The sequence below is a fragment of the Falco punctatus genome (assembly GCF_963210335.1).
Source record: "Falco punctatus genome assembly, chromosome: 2".
Taxonomy (NCBI): domain Eukaryota; kingdom Metazoa; phylum Chordata; class Aves; order Falconiformes; family Falconidae; genus Falco; species Falco punctatus.
In genome coordinates, this window is record NC_137581.1 from 82,631,415 (window position 1) to 82,651,154 (window position 19,740).

General features: G+C 35.3%; 1 protein-coding gene across 2 annotated transcripts in view; it reads right to left on the reverse strand.

The window, feature by feature from the left end:
* USP9X (ubiquitin specific peptidase 9 X-linked) overlaps positions 1–19,740 on the reverse strand; it is a 106,282-nt gene that overhangs the window by 30,794 nt on the left and 55,748 nt on the right. For both annotated transcript variants that reach the window (XM_080374284.1, XM_080374283.1), the window contains exons 15-26: positions 17,857–17,944; positions 16,041–16,383; positions 14,577–14,672; positions 12,585–12,796; positions 10,634–10,874; positions 10,278–10,427; positions 10,064–10,184; positions 9,466–9,596; positions 8,923–9,201; positions 6,240–6,365; positions 3,647–3,772; positions 222–388 (exon numbers count right to left, since the gene is read on the reverse strand). In XM_080374284.1, the coding sequence (XP_080230410.1) occupies positions 222–388; positions 3,647–3,772; positions 6,240–6,365; positions 8,923–9,201; positions 9,466–9,596; positions 10,064–10,184; positions 10,278–10,427; positions 10,634–10,874; positions 12,585–12,796; positions 14,577–14,672; positions 16,041–16,383; positions 17,857–17,944 (2,080 nt within the window). The remainder of the gene's footprint in view (positions 1–221; positions 389–3,646; positions 3,773–6,239; positions 6,366–8,922; positions 9,202–9,465; positions 9,597–10,063; positions 10,185–10,277; positions 10,428–10,633; positions 10,875–12,584; positions 12,797–14,576; positions 14,673–16,040; positions 16,384–17,856; positions 17,945–19,740) is intronic.

Sequence of the window (19,740 nt, forward strand, 5' to 3'; positions counted from 1 at the left end):
CTTGACAATATCCCCCTTACGAGTACAAAGAAGATGGGACAGAGCTACCACTTCAGGACAGGTACCCAAATTACAGATTTATATTGCTAAACAATAAATTAAGACAAGTGCAGAGAAAGATCATTTGAATACCAAGTTACTGCGCTGTTTAGACTTCATATTTATTTTGAATTGTAAAATAACGTGATAAAAAATCCCAAAAATCCACCACCAAAACTTACTTGCTGTGACAGTGCAATAGCAAATCAATGATAAACATCTGCCATGCCTTTTCTTTACTGAGTGCATCCAGTGCCGTTGGAATCAAAGCAAAACACAAGGTCATCACCTCCAATGCTTCACAGCAAACTTGTTCATCTTCTATGTCTGGTTCATTTCCTGCATTTGTCTGTGAAAATAAACAAAAGAGCATAAAGTGGGTATAGAAAAAAAACCCTGAGAAACCCAACTGGCTCCAAGGTATACACACCAAATACAAACACAAACCACAGATTTATATACCAAATGATTATCAGTGTCAAGCATTTTATGTACTCTGCTCAGATGTGATTCAAAGCACTATGTGGGATGGCCTGAACTTCCAGTACTGTTTCTCAAAGGAGGATTCCAAGCATGAACTTAAGGATCCAGAAGTTAAATAGGAAGCTTGTAGGCAAAAGTTTTATCAGTTAGTACTGCTGGTTTTTTTTTTTTTTGTTGGATTGCATTTTTGCTTTTTAAATAAGGTATTTTCCTTTACTACTCAGAACCTGGAGTTTAAAGCTTTGGAAACAGTTACTACTTAAACAGAGAAAAGCCACAGTGCTGTATAATTCATCAAGAAATCCAGTTTTACAAATCTTTGTTACCAAAAGCTTCTTAATAATGCTAGAATTTATTCAGCACTACACTTTTTCAGAAACATGTAACAGCTAAACCAGATTTCAAACATAGTTACCATGGTGATTTCTGAAATAGGAAAGAACAATATTTAATTGGTATATAGGTTACTCTTTCAATTAAACACTTGAATCAAGTGAGTTGATTTTGGTACATTTTTTCCAAAATAAATACTTTGACAATAAAAAGCAAGCCCCCTCCTCCATCCAAGTAAAATTAATTAGCTTGAAGTTCTGAAGAAACTGAAAGTGAGCAGGTTTCAATTTTAGTTCATCGGTAATCATGGCTGCAGGCTAATAACATTAACTAGAGGCATAAAGCAAGTATTTGTTTTATATATGAAGAGATCTCAAGGTTAAGTAGGCAGAAAGAAGGGATTACTATGCAGAAGAGATAACTAATTGTGAACAGCAGCAGAAAAGGACAAAGTGTATCTCAGTCTTCTAACTGACAGAGTATTGTCTTGCACAACAGCTAAAAATCAGAGACAGTCACTATCGCTGCAACAGGAGGATGTGGCAATTCTGACACATCTCAAGATACGAAAGTAAAAGCAGAATAATTTCAAGAAGTTCAGGACTGCACCTGCTCTGCACTGAAGCCCTTTTTAGAAAAGAAAGTTATTCCTGCATGGGTGCAGGGATCTAACAGAAACGCAAAGTGCATTTTATACTTTGTGAAGTATTTCCCTATGCTCGGGCACCAAGAGCTGATGGGGTCTGTACAAGCAGCATACTTGCAGTTTTCTAGGTGGGTATGGGCCTTCTCTGAGCTAATAAGGAAATGGCTGTTTGACACCACTGAAAGTTGCCATGTTTTCAACCACTGACCGGACTTCAATACCAGAATGTTTTGAGGCAGGAGGCAGAAGAGACTCCATGAAAGTTATGGTCTCAAAATAACTTATCTTGACTTTAAAGTTTGATTGAATTTACCAGAAGCTTCTTAAAAGTGCCCACAACATTCTTTCAGAAGTCATACTTGATGGGACTACTCTGAAATGCCTCTTAAAATCATTTACCATAGCTGCCTTTGATGTTTTTAGGAACCCTGACATGTCATTCCTCATTCCACAAGAATCAGTGTGCTTTTGCTCTTAAGGTAACATTTAATGATAAATCTCTACCCTACAGACTTACCAAAACGCTCCTATGACCTATGAGTTAAAAGTCTAAGGTTTAGTGGTCAACTTAGAAAATTGAAAACATTTTTCTCAAAATCCTTTGTCCTCTAAGCCAGGTGTTTCCCGGACACTGGTACACTCATCCTCCTAACTGCCATAAGAATTTCTTCCTCTCATCTATAATCAAACACAATTCTCCTAGTTTCAGTGCATGTGTTTTCTTGCATCATATTCCTCTATTTCTGTGATTCTTGAAATAACGTTAAAGGAGAGGAAAGTAAGCGTACTTTTATTCCCATGTCTTAGTACTTCCACAATTTCTTCCTCTTTCTTATTTCTATTTTTCCACTTCGATTTATTTCTCTTTTGCATACCATAAGCAAAATGCAGCTGCCACTTATTACAAATGTCTAAGTGTCAGTGAGAATTAAAAAAAAACACCCAAGAAACCCCTTTGAAGCATGACTGATAACGCACAGCTTAAATTTCACCTGTTTTAAAACTTCAGCAGTTTGAAAGTATTTTTACAGAACTTAACTATATGATTTTCACCCAGAAAAAAAGTCAGAGAACATCATTTAGGTATATCTTCCTTTAGGTGTATTTTCTTTAGTGCACTGCTGCTCTTAAAACATCTAATGTATATATGAGCATATCTTCACGGGCTTGGACTGACATGCTACCTAAACCACCTATTATATGCAATTTATCACCTCAAAAAACCCCAACCAACCTCAACCAACCAACCCCCAACTTATTCCACTAAGAAGTCACTCTCACAGCAACAGAAGCAGATGTCACTATGTAAGCTAAATTGAAAGGTGTTGCATTTTGCTGAAGTAAATATTCTTCCTCTCATGGATCATTTAAGCACAATAGCTAATACACAAGAACAAAGCCTCCCTATATAATCCTTTCCCTTTCACTCTCAGGCAAGTATTGATGGAGTACTAAACTTGATTTTGTAAGATGAACAAGAGAAGCAGCTTAGAGAACAAAAAAAAATTTTTTCTAAATCATGCCAAAATACATGCTATTTCGCGTAACTGTAAGCAACATTCGTTAAACACAAAGTGTGTAGTAACATAGTAATATATAATCCTGACTTCAAACTACTTGCGTAAACTATATGTGAAACCATGAGGATGTTTTACATATCTACATAATAAAAGGAAATAAACTATACAGGATTAGCTATTATTTTGTTTTACCAGTGCTTCAGTGCTAATTTCAGACCAATTAGCTCTTGTTTCTCATTCTAGACTGCACATAAGCTTTAAATAAACTTGTGTGTAATCGACCTTTTAAGTTTAAAGATAAAAATTGGCACTGCAAGAAATGCTTCTTCCTTATTTAGATACAGAATCTAAATGGGCTGAAAACATACTACAGCAGCTTAAAGAACTGGTGTGTTTTTGAACTGACACCAGATTCAAGTTACAAATAGTTACTGAGAAAAGGAATTTGGAATAGAAAATTAAACTGTGGTACGACAATTGACAGGTACTAGACTTCCAAACACACCATCACCAAGACACCTACCGAAAAAGCTCATAGCACTTTAAGCCTGACCTGGCTGACAATGTACCTTTTGTAAACAATGGAACAGTTTATATAGAACAGAAGTTGCTTAGGAATCCTTACCTTTTCATAGATTTTACTGATTTCTTCATTCGAGCTGAAAACCAACTGAACTGACCCACAACCTGATGCCCAAACAATTTTTTGTACTGCCCTAATAACACAGATATCGGGGATGTATTTTGAAGCCTGAAAAAAAAAAGGAAGAAAAAATAAATAACCAAAGCAACATTAAAATGCAGTTGCAAATTACAATACAATGGATTCTAAACTCCTAGAAATCTATTTTCATGGAAAGTTTAAAATTTACAATTAAATTTACAATTAATTTTTCGTTAAACAGAAAAAAAATTGTTATCTTGAAAAAGCATTTGTACTTCACTTACATAACATCTCATTTTTTAATAGAAAGTAGCATATATGTTAGATATACCACAGAACCTTAAATCTTAATGCTACAAGAACCAGGAATTACATTGAAGTGAGCATTTTTGACAAATAACCAGCAACTCTTTGATTCTGAGTAATATTTAGCAGAATCTACCAACTTCAGTGCTAAAACATTCTTGATTTTTAGGGAAAAAACAATAAACGACCAAGCATGCATCTGGAAGGCAGACAGCCTCTTAAGGAATGCAGAAAGTTGAAGTTATTTTAGGGTTTGTCCCCACCCTGATATTTATTGTGCTAGCTGACAGCTTGTTAGACAAACTAACACTTATCAAGTAGGCAATTAATACATAAAGGGATTGTTCTATACTCTGGTTATATAGGCTTTAGAATTAGTAACACATATCACGTATCTTATGAATGCAGACTCATTTCAGTGGTTTGGGCATGGTCTCAATTAACACACAGTAGTTTCTCCTGATACACATACATTTCAAAACATACTGCAACTGTCATTATTTATAGTTAATATATCAATTTCAAAAAAACCCCAAACCTATCTGGAATCCATATTCAAAGTAGAACTGTCCAGAAAACAGGCAATCTTAAAACAGATGGTAAACAGTTCCCAAAAATTTCACACTTTGTTTTGCTAATGCTTAAGAGTCTCTTTTTTTATTGTCTAAGAAGCTTAACTTACAAGCTAGCTGTATCAGGAAAGCTGAATGATACGCATTCTTGCTACTGATATGTGTGTTAACAGTAGTTACAAGAAAAATAGGTATTTCACCTTTGTCACAAGCAAAGCAACTTTACATACAGTAACAGCACCACAAGGAAAATCAGTCACACAGAAAAATAACCTTTTTTTCAAACCCTGAAGTACTAAGCTTTTTAAAAAAAGGTGAGAAATTTCTTTCTGTGGTGTAGTCTTCTGTCTGGCCTATGGAAAACTGTGTGAGATTTATTGTCTTTAAAATTGTGAGGTCAGTTGAAAAGAGCCTTTCCCCATCAAAAGAAAAAAATATCTTTCAAAGGCAAACTACAATTCATATGAAATTTAGATACACAGCAGTTTTCACTACTTCAGAAGATTACAGACAATAGTTTCAATAGCAATACTTTTGAAGAAATTCAGATTTTGTTTGCTTTGATGTGCCTGGTGAAAGAATTTATTTATTAGAAGTCCTCCAAAAAGGACAAAGGCACAATTAAAACCCTTTCTTCATACCTCACCTCAAAAGACATTTCTTCTGTGTAAGGAATTTAACTGAATCAAGAGTTCAACTTGCTGATTTTACACATACAATCACCTATGGATGCAATGCCACCACTAATGGAAGGCAGATGGGTCAAGTCTTGCAGTCTCATACATTGTGCTTTCTTTGGACACTGATCTATCATCAGAAGAAATAGTTTACTTTTCAATGTTTAAGATGATAATACAAGACTACTTTTATTTAAATAGCTCAGAAACGTTTTGGAGATAGCTTTGCAGAGTGTAGAAAGATAATATTCACTGCTTCCGCGCTGGAAACTAAGGGATCCCAATTCACTATAGAAGATTAAGTTGCAGTAGTCCAGATTTTAGCTTCTGCTGAATTCACCGATGTATTCACTAACATGACTGACAAATCCAAATGGGGTTTGCTCATACCATACAGATAAGACTATCATATTTGCAATGCACGCTGTTTAACCCTACTGAGCTCCACAATCCGATTTTTCACTTGTACCATTAATGCATTTTCAATATATAAAGATACACTGGCAATGATCTGAGTTTTATCTTTCAGCACTTAAAAATCACAGCCAAAATTTAAGAACTCCCTCTCCTTTTCTGTGTTCCTCCTCAGGAAGAGAACGCTACTCAGAAACCAAAACATAAAAGAGCAAAAAAAGAAGCATCACAAAAATGTTTTCAAAATACCCATTAATTTCTTTAAATCTATTAATTCTATAGAAACATCAGATTTCTAAAGTTCTGATTTAAGTATATGTAGCAATATTCACAATCCATTAAAGAGCTTGTACAGAACCTGCCTAATTCACTTAAGTCCCTTTATGCTATTAGACACTGAATTTCATAATTGCATATGGAAACAATTAATTGAATACTTTTAATTAGATAACAGCCTACGAACCATATGAACATTACCTAAAATGTTTCATGACATTTTAGAAAGAAAATTCATGTCTTACAAAGGATTTAAAAAAAAAAAAGATACTACAGGAATAAAGGTCATACAGAGACGAGTTCACTAACCTCATCAGATATTTGCTGTGCAAGACGTATTGCTACATTTCTTAGCATGCATTCTGAAGTTGGATTAGGAATGTTTTGTAGGGCATTTTGTAGCACCACTGCCTGGTCATGCGTAGCCTGGTTTATCTGGAAGAAAGTATTTCTTATACTTATTTTTACATGGAAAAAGGAAAGCAAGAAGATACGAAAATCTAAAGTTACTTGGAAAGGTTTGGTAGAAGTAGTCAAGATCCTGGAAGGAAACTGCAAACACCAAGAAAAATAAGAAAGACCCCTCATTTTCAAATAGACACCACTGCATCTGAAGACACTGTATACTACAGTGTACAATCACAGAGCACAAGTAGTTAAGAGCAGAGGCACTTGCTTAAGACTACTTAGGTTTGGGGGTTTGTTTTTCGATCAATTATTTCAGGTTAACAGAATGTTTAGAATTACCCTGTCTATTGAGGCAGGAAAGAAAGGGTTTGCCAAAATAATGGGTCTCCCTCTGGATAGCTAACAGTGTCCAGACAGAACATGGTTGCAGTATTCATTATAGTAAAGTCCACTTTAAACATTTGATTTGGAGCACTCTTGAAGAATTCTGTTCTGAATTAATTCCTCCTGTTCTTTCTCATGCTTTCACAACAGAAACAGCAGGAAGACTAGTTTTTATCTTTTCTGTACTGGTTTGAGCATAGAGTTCCTTCTTGGACTCACAGAGCTTCCTAGTTTCGACAGCTGAAATCTAAAAAGCTTGTTTCCTTCTCATACGCCAACTTGCTTGAAAAGATTTTGTGCTGCAGTTACAAGTTAAAACTTCTTAAATGTGAAGTTCCTTCATTTTCTAGTATCATTTCATTCAAAAAAACCTGTCTCAAACACTACTCAAAAGACACAGTGTGAAGTTGTTCTGTAAAACCTGGCACTGGTCACATCCCTTTGCTTTGTCAGCCTCACTAACAGACTTGATTTGGGGAGCAAAATTACAGAACTCCCATTGAAGACTAATGGAGCTTACACAGTCAATTAGCTATTGGAAGCAGACTGTAAATGATCAAGCACAGTATGTATGGGGGCAAGTCAGCATTTATGTACCAGAAAACTATATTTAACAACATTACTGATTCAACTTTCTATGAAAGCAAGGAAGAAAATAAAAATTTGAAAGGTCCTAGTGACAGCAGCAGACTGGTAACTGGAAGACTGCAGTCACATCACCTTGGTTACCTCATTCTCTTACGTACTGATAGAAAGCCAAGACAGAACATTATGCTGTTGCACTTATTCTTTAGATAGAAAGGTATTTACAAGTCACACATCCATCCCAAGGTGTAAGCTTATTGGTGCTGCAGCAACAAAAACATCAAGACCGAAGTCCTTCAAATAGGATGACGACGACAGCAAGTATAACTGGTTTTTTCCAACAAATTGGTTAAAATAAAGTTATATGTTTGCAACATTAAACAGGGTATATCAGCAGGCATGGACAAATATTAATGCATCCTAAGTGGTCAGCACAAATCTGTTTCAAACGGTACTTCAAGACTGTTACGTTATCTGTTTCCAAATTGCCTTTTGAATAATCATCAGAAGAAAACAGGGCAGTAAAATTTACTAATTTTAAACAGATGGATAGGGTGGAAAACATGCTTGCTTTAAGATGTTTCTATTATATTCTAACACGAGACATGAAAAGGAATCTTCACCTCTTCATCAAGAGTTTTGATTTACTTGAAAAAGAATGAATCTGGGATCTGCCAACAGATGTAGCTAACCAGAACAGGTATTTATTTTTCAGACATAAGAGGAATGTAGTTCTCTGGTTCAGAGATGAATCTGAGTAACCATTCTGGAAGAAAGTGCTCTGAAACGGGGCCCTCTATTCTTGAGTATAGGTCGATAGCTCAAGCCCTATTTGAGATGGAACCTCACGAAGGAAAAAACAAAACACGGGAATACCTGGAAGTAAATGTCCAAGAAGGACAGCAGTAAATTTCCGTTTCAGGGCTCTATGCTATACGCCTACTGTAAGAGGGCAGGAATAAAATCTTGACTCACAACATACATGAAACCTACAACTATAGTCATGTGAGATCACAGTTCAGAACACCTGTGTTACACCTTCCCTTCTCAACTCTGAGAAATCTTAGGGTAGGACACCTTTCAACTATCAACACTTAATTTCTCTGCAAGAATGTCATACAAGCAACGGACAGAATTAGGTATCTAGCAAGCCAAGGACTTATTTTTGTGTAGAAAAAGGGCTGGCATGACTCAACATCAGTTCTGTTGTTTTATGCTCTAATCATAAATAGGAGATATATAAAATTCAAAGCACATCCTTCCATAGACTCAACAGCTCAAAAGAACCAGAATTCACATTTCTGGGATAGATGTACTTGAAAATGGAAAAGTTAAAAGAAAACAGAAAATACTGACAATCATGCAAACCATTAAAAATCAAATATAGGAGCAAGTAGATACCACACCAACTCTTCTACAGCCAGAAAGAAACAGGATTTGTTTAGTGAGTTGATATTTTTTCAGAATCATCAGACAACATTATCTGAAAGTACCATGAGTTCTTGACATGCAAGTCACTCAAAGAGACTGTCAATGGAGGGTAGCAAGATGTTGCTGTGGACAATACAAAAACCAGAGTATAATGCTATTTTGCAGCAAAGATGATTTGTATTACCGGTGAAATTGTACTTGTGCCTTCCACAACTGGCTGACAAGCTTCTGCCACAGCTCGAACATGGCCATATCCAATTGCTGTTAGCAATAATTTGGCTATTTTTAGAGCGTTAAGGTAGGCACCCCTTCGAGTTTCCATGTCTGCATTTGGCAGGAAGTTATTTCTAGTCAGCATGCTCAACACAAGAGGCAAACCACCACTTTTTAAGAAGTTGTATTGGAAGTCACTGGCATCTTCTCCCAGAGGTGCGCTGGCAGGCATTAACAAGGCATAAACTACCTGTAGAACAGAACACAGAGTTAACTAACAGAAATGCACTAGCTTGACTACAGATGACTTAACATGAGACTATGCTGGAATACTACTTAAGCAATGCTTTTGACAGCACTGGCCATACACCAGTTTACCAGTAACAACTGAAAATGCTTAACAATTTAATTTCAATTTAACCTAAGAATTTAATCTTAGGCTTCCATAATGTTACAGAAAGGATTCTGAAGAAAGAATTGAAGATTTTTAAAGAAGAGGCAAAGCATCACAAACCTCTGTTAGATACAGCACTTGTGAGGCAGAAGGACCAAAGAATAGAGAATCAAGGGATGGACTAAGGCTGCTTTCCCCAAGCTTTGCGTGATCTAAACAAATAGCTCTTAGTTTCTCAACCGTAGTGTTATCTGCAATGAAAAAACAACATTTTGTAACAAAACTACTCCAGAACAAGTCAGTAGCATTTACAATTATAAATCTGAAAAATTAAGTGTATCAGAAAGGTTGCAAAAAGTGTTAGCTGACAGACAAGATCAGACTATCAAGTGTTTTGCAATGGCTACTTCTGTCAGTAGTGAAGTCATCCTATTAAAGCAATGCTACAAATCTACTTCACAATACCATCCTCTCCATTTTCACTGCACTGTGGCACCGAACTCCTGCACCAACTGCAATCTACGCAACTTTGTTGACAGAGAAGAACTAACTACTTGGGAAATACATTTACAATTGTACTTACAATAAGAGTAATGAATTACACTATCAATAAATTAACAGAAAGTAGAAAATATTCCCATATCTTCATTCTTATGTAACAGGTGATAACTTATTATACAGGATATTACAAGATAAACCAGATAAAAATAAGTTTTACCTGGCGGCATGAGCTTCATAAGAACACGTGCTCCATCTCTAAGAGGTGGCATATTTAGGCCACTGCCCAAGTCCGCAACTTGCCAAAGAAAAGAGATGTATCGAGGATGCAGTGACATTATCTTAAAATAAGCAAATTAAAAAAAATCCCATTAGTTTAAAAGCATTTTTTCCCTACACTTTGTTTTTAACTGTTCATTTCAGAATATGCTTACCACTCCAGGCAAACAGCTTTCAACTTCTGGATTTGGACCATCACTGTAGTGATTGCCATGGTTGCCCGGAGAACCAGTTGAGGAGTCAGAAGAACTATCTGGACTTGAGGGCATATTAGAATTTATCTGTGTAAGCTTAGCCGTAATTAGCTGAAAAACACAACCATAGTTCTACTATTATGCAAAAATTAAGATTCTTTACTAAATAATCTTCTGATTTAATGTTAAAGACATAATACAAGGAGGAGGACTGGAACTATTTCACAAGAATAAGTTATCCCATGCATGGTATTTTTCAAGCATTTATAAAAGGGAAGCAACATCTGAATTGACAATAATAAACCTGCAACACTTACCGTTTTATCTTTGAGATTCAACTGCCCAATTAATTTTCTATCATCTGCAGGGTCCACCAGCTCACCACCAATGAACAGTTCTACTTTTGTGTGTGCACTATTTGCTTTAATACGATTGAGAATACAACGCCGTACTTGGCCAATTGTGTCATTTGTATGAGACCAAATATCCAAGTCTTCCACCTGTCGGCCTTGGTTTGGAAAACGAACTACCAGTGTGATATGTTTACCACGGAAAGCTCTGAAAGTAAATAAACCAGGTAAAGTTATTTTGTCCTCATGAAATAAATTGTTTTTCCTGCTGTATTTTATATTGCAGGTATTTCAACATCAAGTCTTTACATATGGTGATAACACTCCAGCATCAGATTTTGTGAAAGCCCCAGCAATTATGCAAATACAATAGAGAACACTTTTTCATAAAGAAACTTCTAAGCCGCCACACTCTGCACAAGTGCATTAAACATATGGTCCATTTTACAGTCAGGTTTGGGACATTGACAGAATTTTAATAAGTATCTTATGAAGTTTTAGATCTTTTCTCTGGCTTGTAAATTTTCTGATGAAAATGTGCAAATAGAGATCAGACTGGCAACTCTGTTTTGCTCTTTTAGCCAAACAACTCTGTTTCAAATACACCAAGATCAGAGAAAGCATCAGGTCACCAAGTCTTAATGCCTTCTCTCAAAAGCTGTTAGAAGTTTTATATTAGAAAATCAGAAGGCTTTTCAAAAATTTGAAAAGGCCAAAGAAAGAAGAAACGTTTTCACACTAGCAGTTACCGTATTTCACACGCAATGACAGAAACACATTAGGAGACATGCCCAGATAAGCCTAAGTAATCCCATGCAACAAAAGAAGGCAAAAATAGCTCCTTGCTAACAAGACCCGTGAAAAAAGTTAGTCTAATCAAATAAGCAGCCTGTATCAAAAAAGATGCATTTGCAATCAACAAGAGAACTTACTTGTAACTAATCAATCAATATATGCAATAGAAATGCTACAGGAGCACTGCAAATCACTGATGTATCATAAAGAAATAGCAGTCTCTTCAATTTTCTTCACAAAAAGGACACTTAAAATAAGGGGACAACAAACCCCCACCATATCTAAAAATATGTTTGCTATGGATTTATGATGCAGCTATTTTAGTGTATTTCTTAGGCATTTTTGAGACTTCCTTCCCACAGAAACCAGCTACTAACACTGGAACATTTAAACAGTTTTCTGTTCTGCTTTCCTCTCTCAGGAAATAAAGTATTTTGTTTGTGAAAACATCTACACAACACTGGATTTAAGCCCTTCTTTAACTCTCTTTGGTACACAGAAAAAGGAAGCAGCAGCTTAAACTTAGTTTAAGCTAAGTTTTTACTCAAGGACAAGAGTGAAGGTACACAAGAAAATAAATATACTGCAAAATGCTGTTCTTTTTCTTCCTCTTTTTATAAGGAATTTACACAGGATATTTCACTTAGAGATAATCCTAAATTTAAACTTGCAAAGTAAGATTAGCATCTCTGTAAACAACTCTGAAAGACGAAGTTATACATGAACATGTTTTCTGTATGATAAGACTATAAAAACAAAAAAACTTTGCCCATGCTAACTTAAAGAACGGTATTGCTTGTAAATAATTATCTTAAAAACCCCAAACATGTCCAGAACAATCTCAGCACAAGGTAAATTGTGCTAGTTATAGAACAAAACACCAGAAACTAATTTATTCACAGGTCTGTTGTTCTTTCCATATATGCCTGTATCTGCCTGATGTTTCAAATGATTCTTTTTTTTTTTTTACTACAGATCAGATTTTCACATATTAGCACAGAAAATGGAACTTTGTAACTATAAATACATTCCCTGAATAGAAAACCTTTAGAATGTAAAAATCATAAAGATAGTATTTTAGTTAACAGAAATAAAAATCACAGTATTGCATCTTCACACATACCTTGACATAGGTAGAATAGTTCTCTCTTCATGGTAATCACTGTCACATTCATTTATATACTCTCTTAAAACAGTCAACACTCTCACCATTCGTATTGCTTCTTGTCTTGCACAATTGATGCTGTCTTTATCTCCATCCAACACACATAATGTATCATACGAGGCTTTTAGACGATCAAAACAGGACTGAATGAAGTCTTCATGAATCACTACCTAATTACATTAAAAAACCCAGAGCAATTAGAAGAAATATTAAAACACATCTTTTCAGCAGGATAATCCAATGGTAGAAGTAAAAAACCAAAACTAAACCAGCTAAGCTACTCTATGAAGCTGTTTTATTCCACTTTACAATAAACTGCCATCAATAAATAGCTCTAATTTAGTATGCGCTTCAAAAATCTTGCACGTCATCAGTAGCTCTAACTGTACAGTGCAAACTTGCACTTAAATAGGAAAAGTGAAAGTCTGCACAGAGAATACTAAATTGGACTTTGTCTTCTCTCCTCAGGCTACGTCAGCTAAAGATTCTTTAACAATCTAGTACAGGTTAGCTTAACTTACACTTAAGAGTGAAACCAGAACACTTACAGACCACCAGAACAACTATTCTTCCCCCCAGCCCCCCCCCCCCCCCCCCATAACCCGACTCCAGATATACCCTTTTCCTGCATAAACTCAGAGATAGATCTTGAGCTAGATTCAGTATATAGTGGCAGCTGCAACAAATCTCTTTCTTCTGCCCAAAATCTAACATCTCCTTGCTCCTGACCTAGACTGACACAGAACCTATAGTGTCACTGCAAAAAGTCTGCAGTGTCTCCAGGGAACAGTCTGCAATAGAAACATTAACAGTCATACCTATGGCAGTAAACCGCAATTCAGCAGCCACTTTTCTTAGAGGTAGCTCAAGATCAGAGGAGTTACCAGCACAATAAAACAAAGTATTTTGTGTGTGTGTGTGTGTGTGTGTTAAGTAAATCCAGCGCTTCCTGGAAGTGTCAGATCTAACCATATGCAGATGGACAGATCTATGCATGCTTAGTAAGACCAGACCTATAGCAAGAAAGAAGCATACAGCCCATCTAACAGTACAGTAAGATATAGCTTCAATGGTGGTAAATGCACCACCAGAGCTGCTGCGCTGCATCTCGCAGCCCTAAAGACTATGAAAAATGTTTTTGAGGACAAGTAAGAAAACTGGAATTTTAAGAAATACGACTGGCAAGCTACCAATTGGAGATTGTCTGGAGGACAATGTTTGTTCCCACCCAAACCCACCCCCAATTTGTGAAATCCCAACAGTTCACTTCCTCTGACCTTTCAGAAACTCCCTCTTCTCTATGTCCACCAAAACGCTGCTCCCAACAAATATTAACGTAGAGAGGTAATATCTGATTTGCCAGAGCTCAGTTTGACCATTACATGGAAACTCTGTGACCCTTTGTAAGGGACATGACATAAAAAAAGATGACTTTCAACATCACAGTTTCTTATAATGAGCAAGACACAGTGTTTCTCAACTAAAATTTTATCCTGCTCCTTTTAAGTCAACAGCAAAATTTTCATTCACTTAAGCAAAGCAAATTCCAGGCTTGATTGTCCTAATTAAATTAGTTATAAGCACCAGAGTTTAGCTTAGCTTGTGACAACACTCAACAGACCCATCCAGTGAACATGCTAATACAACTAAGTATCACAATTGGAAGTTCTGCAAAAAGCTACCTAAATATATATGACCTGTTTTTTAAGTAGAAAGAGCAAACAATAGGAAAAATATATCAGAGTTCAGTCTGCAAACACCAGAAAACATTCTTGATTCTGCATGTGATCAGAACCTGATGGCTGGACTCAGGAGTATACTCTCCCAAAGCACAAAACATGAAAACATGTTTTCAAAGCTTTCAAATATAAACATATAACCAAATTGAATTTTGTCACTGTTCTTCTATCATACTATATTCCAGTTATCTTGTTGCCTTTTTTTTTTTACCTGATTAACTTGTAATCTTGGGCCAAGATTGGTATAGATTTCTTTAAGAAGATCTATTGCTCTGTTTGCGATGTCATCATTTCCCTGAATCACAACCTGGCATTTAAAAAAAAAGCATTAGAACATCTTAAAACTTTCTGGTATAAAATTAAAAACCCCAAACAACTACATAAGTATCTTTATGTAATAGTATGTCTAATTATTTTATGAGGCGAAAGTGACTGAAATGCTTAGTTACAAAACACAACCAACACAACTTACACTAAAGTTCATTATGCCTCAAAATTAAGAATTAACTAGTTTAAACTTCAGAATTAGCAAAAAAAGCCTATGTTTTATAAACAGAATAAAAGTAGTGTTTATATATTCATCTTCACATTACATTTCCATTTACACTAGTTTCAGAGAATAAGGCAATTTTTTCAGATGCTTGAACACCAAAGACTTAAACCCAGAATTTTAAAGTATTTAAATGGCTGTGAGTGGGTGGAAGGGTAACAGGCAGATGAGTTCTGTTTCTAATATAACAACTTAAATTTTAATTACTAGCCACCAGGTCTGAAAACAGTCCTTACAGACAATCCCTGCAGGACACTGAGCTGAAGCTTCACGAGTTCTGTCATGCTGCCAAACAGCAGGGCAGATCCAAGTAAGTTGATTCCCACAACTAAAACATGCTAGCATTACATGGGCACTTTGTAGAGAAACACTATGAAAACTTATTTGTATAAAACCTGTGACCGACTTTGGTTTTAACTATTATCACCATAATTGAAACAACCTAACCCTTCAACAAGCCACAGCCAAAATTACTGAAGATTGCCACTTTATACATGACAATCATGCCACAGTGCACTACTGTGGGTTCTAATGCAGCTCTTTAAAACTAGAAATACTCTGAAAAAAATTAAGATTCAACTAAGATACTGATGTTTGTCACAAACAGGTTTGGCAAGCTTCAGAAAGCTATAGTTTACCTATTGAAAGAACTATAACCATATAGACAAACATTTGTGAAATTAAGATGAAGAATTAGACAAGCGATTGCTTGGTCTAATCTCAAATCACTCCACTAGAATCACCCTACTAGAATGAAAGGCAAGAACAAACTTATAAAGTGCACAAAACAAAGTTTAATTCTAATGTGTGTGTGAAACCTACAGATAAGGATTATTCCAGCTGAATTTTTTCTTCAACAGTACAGGCAAATTTTTAATCTCATGTGCATATACAAATATACTTGATAATTCAAATAACCTTCCATTAAACATTAGTCTGCAAAGTTACCAACTTGCATACTTGTTGGGAAGACAGTGGAGTCCAACATCCATACATTCCAATTGAAAAAGCAGTATTTTGTAATTTCAGTCTGTAACTAATGAATTACACATTCCTAAAAATATAAGAAGAGACTGAGAAAGACTTAGTAGTTAATCTTTCAGATGTTTCCTCCAATAAACTCACCCTCCAAAGGTAGTCTAATCCTATTAATTCCAGATCATCCATCATATAGGCTCTTCTCTTTGCTACTAGCTTTCCTTCTCGACAGTTCACAGCTTTGAAGAAACGTTCAAAACATTTCATTCCATTTTCTGTTAATAGGGAAGGATCCAGCTGAAGCACGTTATTTTCAAAGAAGTCCTTATTAATGTCAGGGTCTAAGTCTGGTTCATCCCCCATTAGTTTGGAATACCATTTAAAACAGGCTTCACGATCACAAAGATAAACCGCATTTTCAGCTAAACACTTCCATATTTGCTTCGCCTGAGGGGCACAGAGCCACAGCTGACCATCCTTCAATAAAAATCTTGAGCAAAACAAAGAGACAATTAACAGCACTTTACAGGTAATAGACACCTAGAGTTACAGTTCAGTAAAAAGTACAGGCAAAAAGGTGAAAATGCATATTATACAAGTATACATTATAAGGATGACCTTGAAAACTTTATTTACATCATCAGTCCACTCAATTAGCCCCATGATTTCTTAGTAAGTTTGAATGGATAAAAACCTCACAGTCCAAATAAACTAAGGAATAAAACTTGCCAAAAGAAACTTTTACACAAAAACACCAAGCATTCTTTACATATTACACAAGCAAGCAAATGCACATCTAACGTAAACTATTTAGTTTAAAAGTCAGGTCACAACATAAGACATTAAATTACTTCTGCAATAAGTCACTATGTTTTAGCACTCAATTAGCAAAATCACAAAAAAACCTATCAATTCTATGTAACAGTCAGAAGAAGTCTGTGAACTGGGATTTTTTCCTTTTATTGAAATAAGTTTTTCATTTGTGTTAAATTATTATTAAAGACTTAGCAAGAATCTCAATTCTGAGAGCTAACACTAAGAATGTTCCAGGAAGAACAAATGGTAATCAAAGTCCTTCAGAATACAAGTGAACTTAAATTTAGGGAAGTTACAATTTTGAACATGCAGGAGTGATAAATTAAGTCTGCTGTCCATATGCTACTGTATAATTTCATTAAATAGTTGTTTAACACTTCCAATTTAATTCATTAAAAATTTTGGTAAAATTTTAAAAAGTAAAAAATCTCCCTTAGAAAATGAGTAAAAAAATAATTCAGAACTTGACACTTCATGTATTTTTACTTGTCTAAAAAAGGTTAAAACCACTTAAGAAAAAGTTGAGAGACAGTCTAAAAAGCATCAACATACTGCAGCTCTGTGATGAGCAGAGATCCTTTGTTTTCTTATTTTACTCAAATAGCTGCTAATCAAAAAGTAATACAAATACTTTTTTTTATTCTAACCTCATTTCTAAGGCTCAGCTGCTGACAACCTAATCAGTGCCTTACAGAAGTATCAGTGTATGATCATGGATTTAAATCTGGTGTGATACAACAAATAAGAACACATGAACATGTCCCTACATGGAATATTTTAAGTTTTCAGCTACATTACCCCAATATGTATATAACTATCCACATGCGTATTGCATTCAAGTTAATAGCGTTTGGCACGCAGACAGAAAAAGCCCATACAAATCAGTGTAGAATCAGAGCCTTGGATTGCAAAGATCCTGAAAAATTTATTTGAATTTTCAAACACTAGCATAGAAGACCCTGGGGGGGGTGGGGGTGCAGATGATGAAACAGATGAAAACACTCAGTGTATTTTGCATCTGAGCTTTGAAAAGTTCACACAGCAACTTAAAGCTATGTAGGTAACAAAGAGATACCGGGGACTTGTTTGTTTGGAGTATTTAAAGTATTCTTACAGAATTCAAACAAATGACCAAGTCAAAACTAACCGTAAGAAGTTAAGTCTCTCCTGTACTTCCTGCACATGACTGTATCTGCTTCCTGGTCTTACCGTTTGAGGATCATATTCACCATGCTCTGCAATTATAAAGTTTTGTTAGCCAGTCAGAAAAGACATTCTGAATCGAAAGGACAGGACATGTTTGAAGACTTGATAGCCTGAATATCATTAAAACTATTCAAAGACCAATAAATTTTCAGTAAGGTATATGAAAGTAATTATCAGCAGCCTGCTACCAGTTAATATTTCATCCTACATTAAAACAGGTATAGGCAAAGACTCCTGGAGGTGTATCATCAAATCAACAATCACGTGCAGATATATGTGCTCATCATTCAGTACAATGAAAGCATTACAGAACAATTAAGAACCAACATCCTACTTATTTGAATCAGTTTTTCCTTAAAGTTGTCAGTTTGAAGTTAGTTGGAATAAAAGTATGTCAAGCATATGAATCAGATTATCCAGTGTTTTTTCTGAGGATGCTTTAGTTTTGTTACAAGGTATCTTTTCCAGAATTTCAGTTTCCCTTTTTTCCTCTCCAGAGGAAATCACAACTCTAGTTCTGTAACACTTTTCTAAGTAGATGCATACGTGACATCACTTAGATGAGGAAAGCATAAGACAACTTTATTTACTGCAAGTTTCCAAGTACAAAAAACAAATGCCCGTAATACTGACAAGCTGGAAATAGTAGTAAAGTAATGTGAAATTCAGTCAAGAAGTCTTTCTTTTTACTTTTACCTGCATTTTATCAAGTTCCAGCATATTTTGCTTAACAAGCAGCTGTTTGCGTCTCAGGAACTTGGTGTGGGTTGGTTTGGTGTTTGCTTTGCTTTTTGTATTGAAGAGATACAATCTAGATCTGTACTAACACTACCTTGAACTGTACTAGTAATATTTCATCATGACACATGTTCATTATGACAGCTCCAGCATAAACTAATTAATGCTGTATTTCTTATTTGAAAAGGTAAACAGATTGCATTTAACTAAGATGACCCAGTTGTGGGAGACTAACATGACAAAATACAGACTCTTAGCGAAATTTACCTTCAGAACTGAAAATCTGTATCTCCTATTATATCAGAGGGGAAAAAACCCACACCAAAACAAACAAGTCTAACGGCTGAAGTGCACCATCACTGTTTCAAAATTAAGAGAAAAAATAATTGTCACAAATACTACTCTCTGCATACAAGTGCAAATGGTATATTAGCTTATAAAAAACAGAAAACAGAAGACTAGTAGTTAATGAGGTCTACAGAACAGGAGACCTCATTATATTACATTATATTCACCAGAAATCTTTCAAAAATTTAAGCTTAATGAAATTAGCATAAATGAGCAATTACCAAAAAAAGGAATGTGAAAAAAATTCTGAAGAAAAAAGTAAGTAGCAGAAAAAAATATTATGTAAGTAATATAAGTAGAAAACGTGAAAAATATGCTGTGGGTTTAGCAGAAGAAATGATAAAACTGATTATTTTAGCTGTTGAGTGAATGGGTTGGGTTGGTTTTTTTGTTTGGTTTTGGGGGTGGGGGGTTCTTTATTTTCACTATGGGGACTATCTGGGAATAGAGATTAATCCACAGATACAAATGTCAACAGTTGCAATGATAGAACAATTAAAGTATTGAAGGAAATATGTATATACTTAAGAATTATGAAAAACATTGAACTACAAAAAAATTCAGTCTCCCTAAATATTCTCCACCTCAGCTTCCTTCTACATTTGCCCGATTTATTTCTATACTGTGCATCCCACAGTAAGTCCAAGTGTGATCTTAAAAATTCTACATACAAGAGAAGAACGAACAGAGAAATTATAGATCAAAAAATGGCTGGCTGAAAACTTAGTAATAAACACAC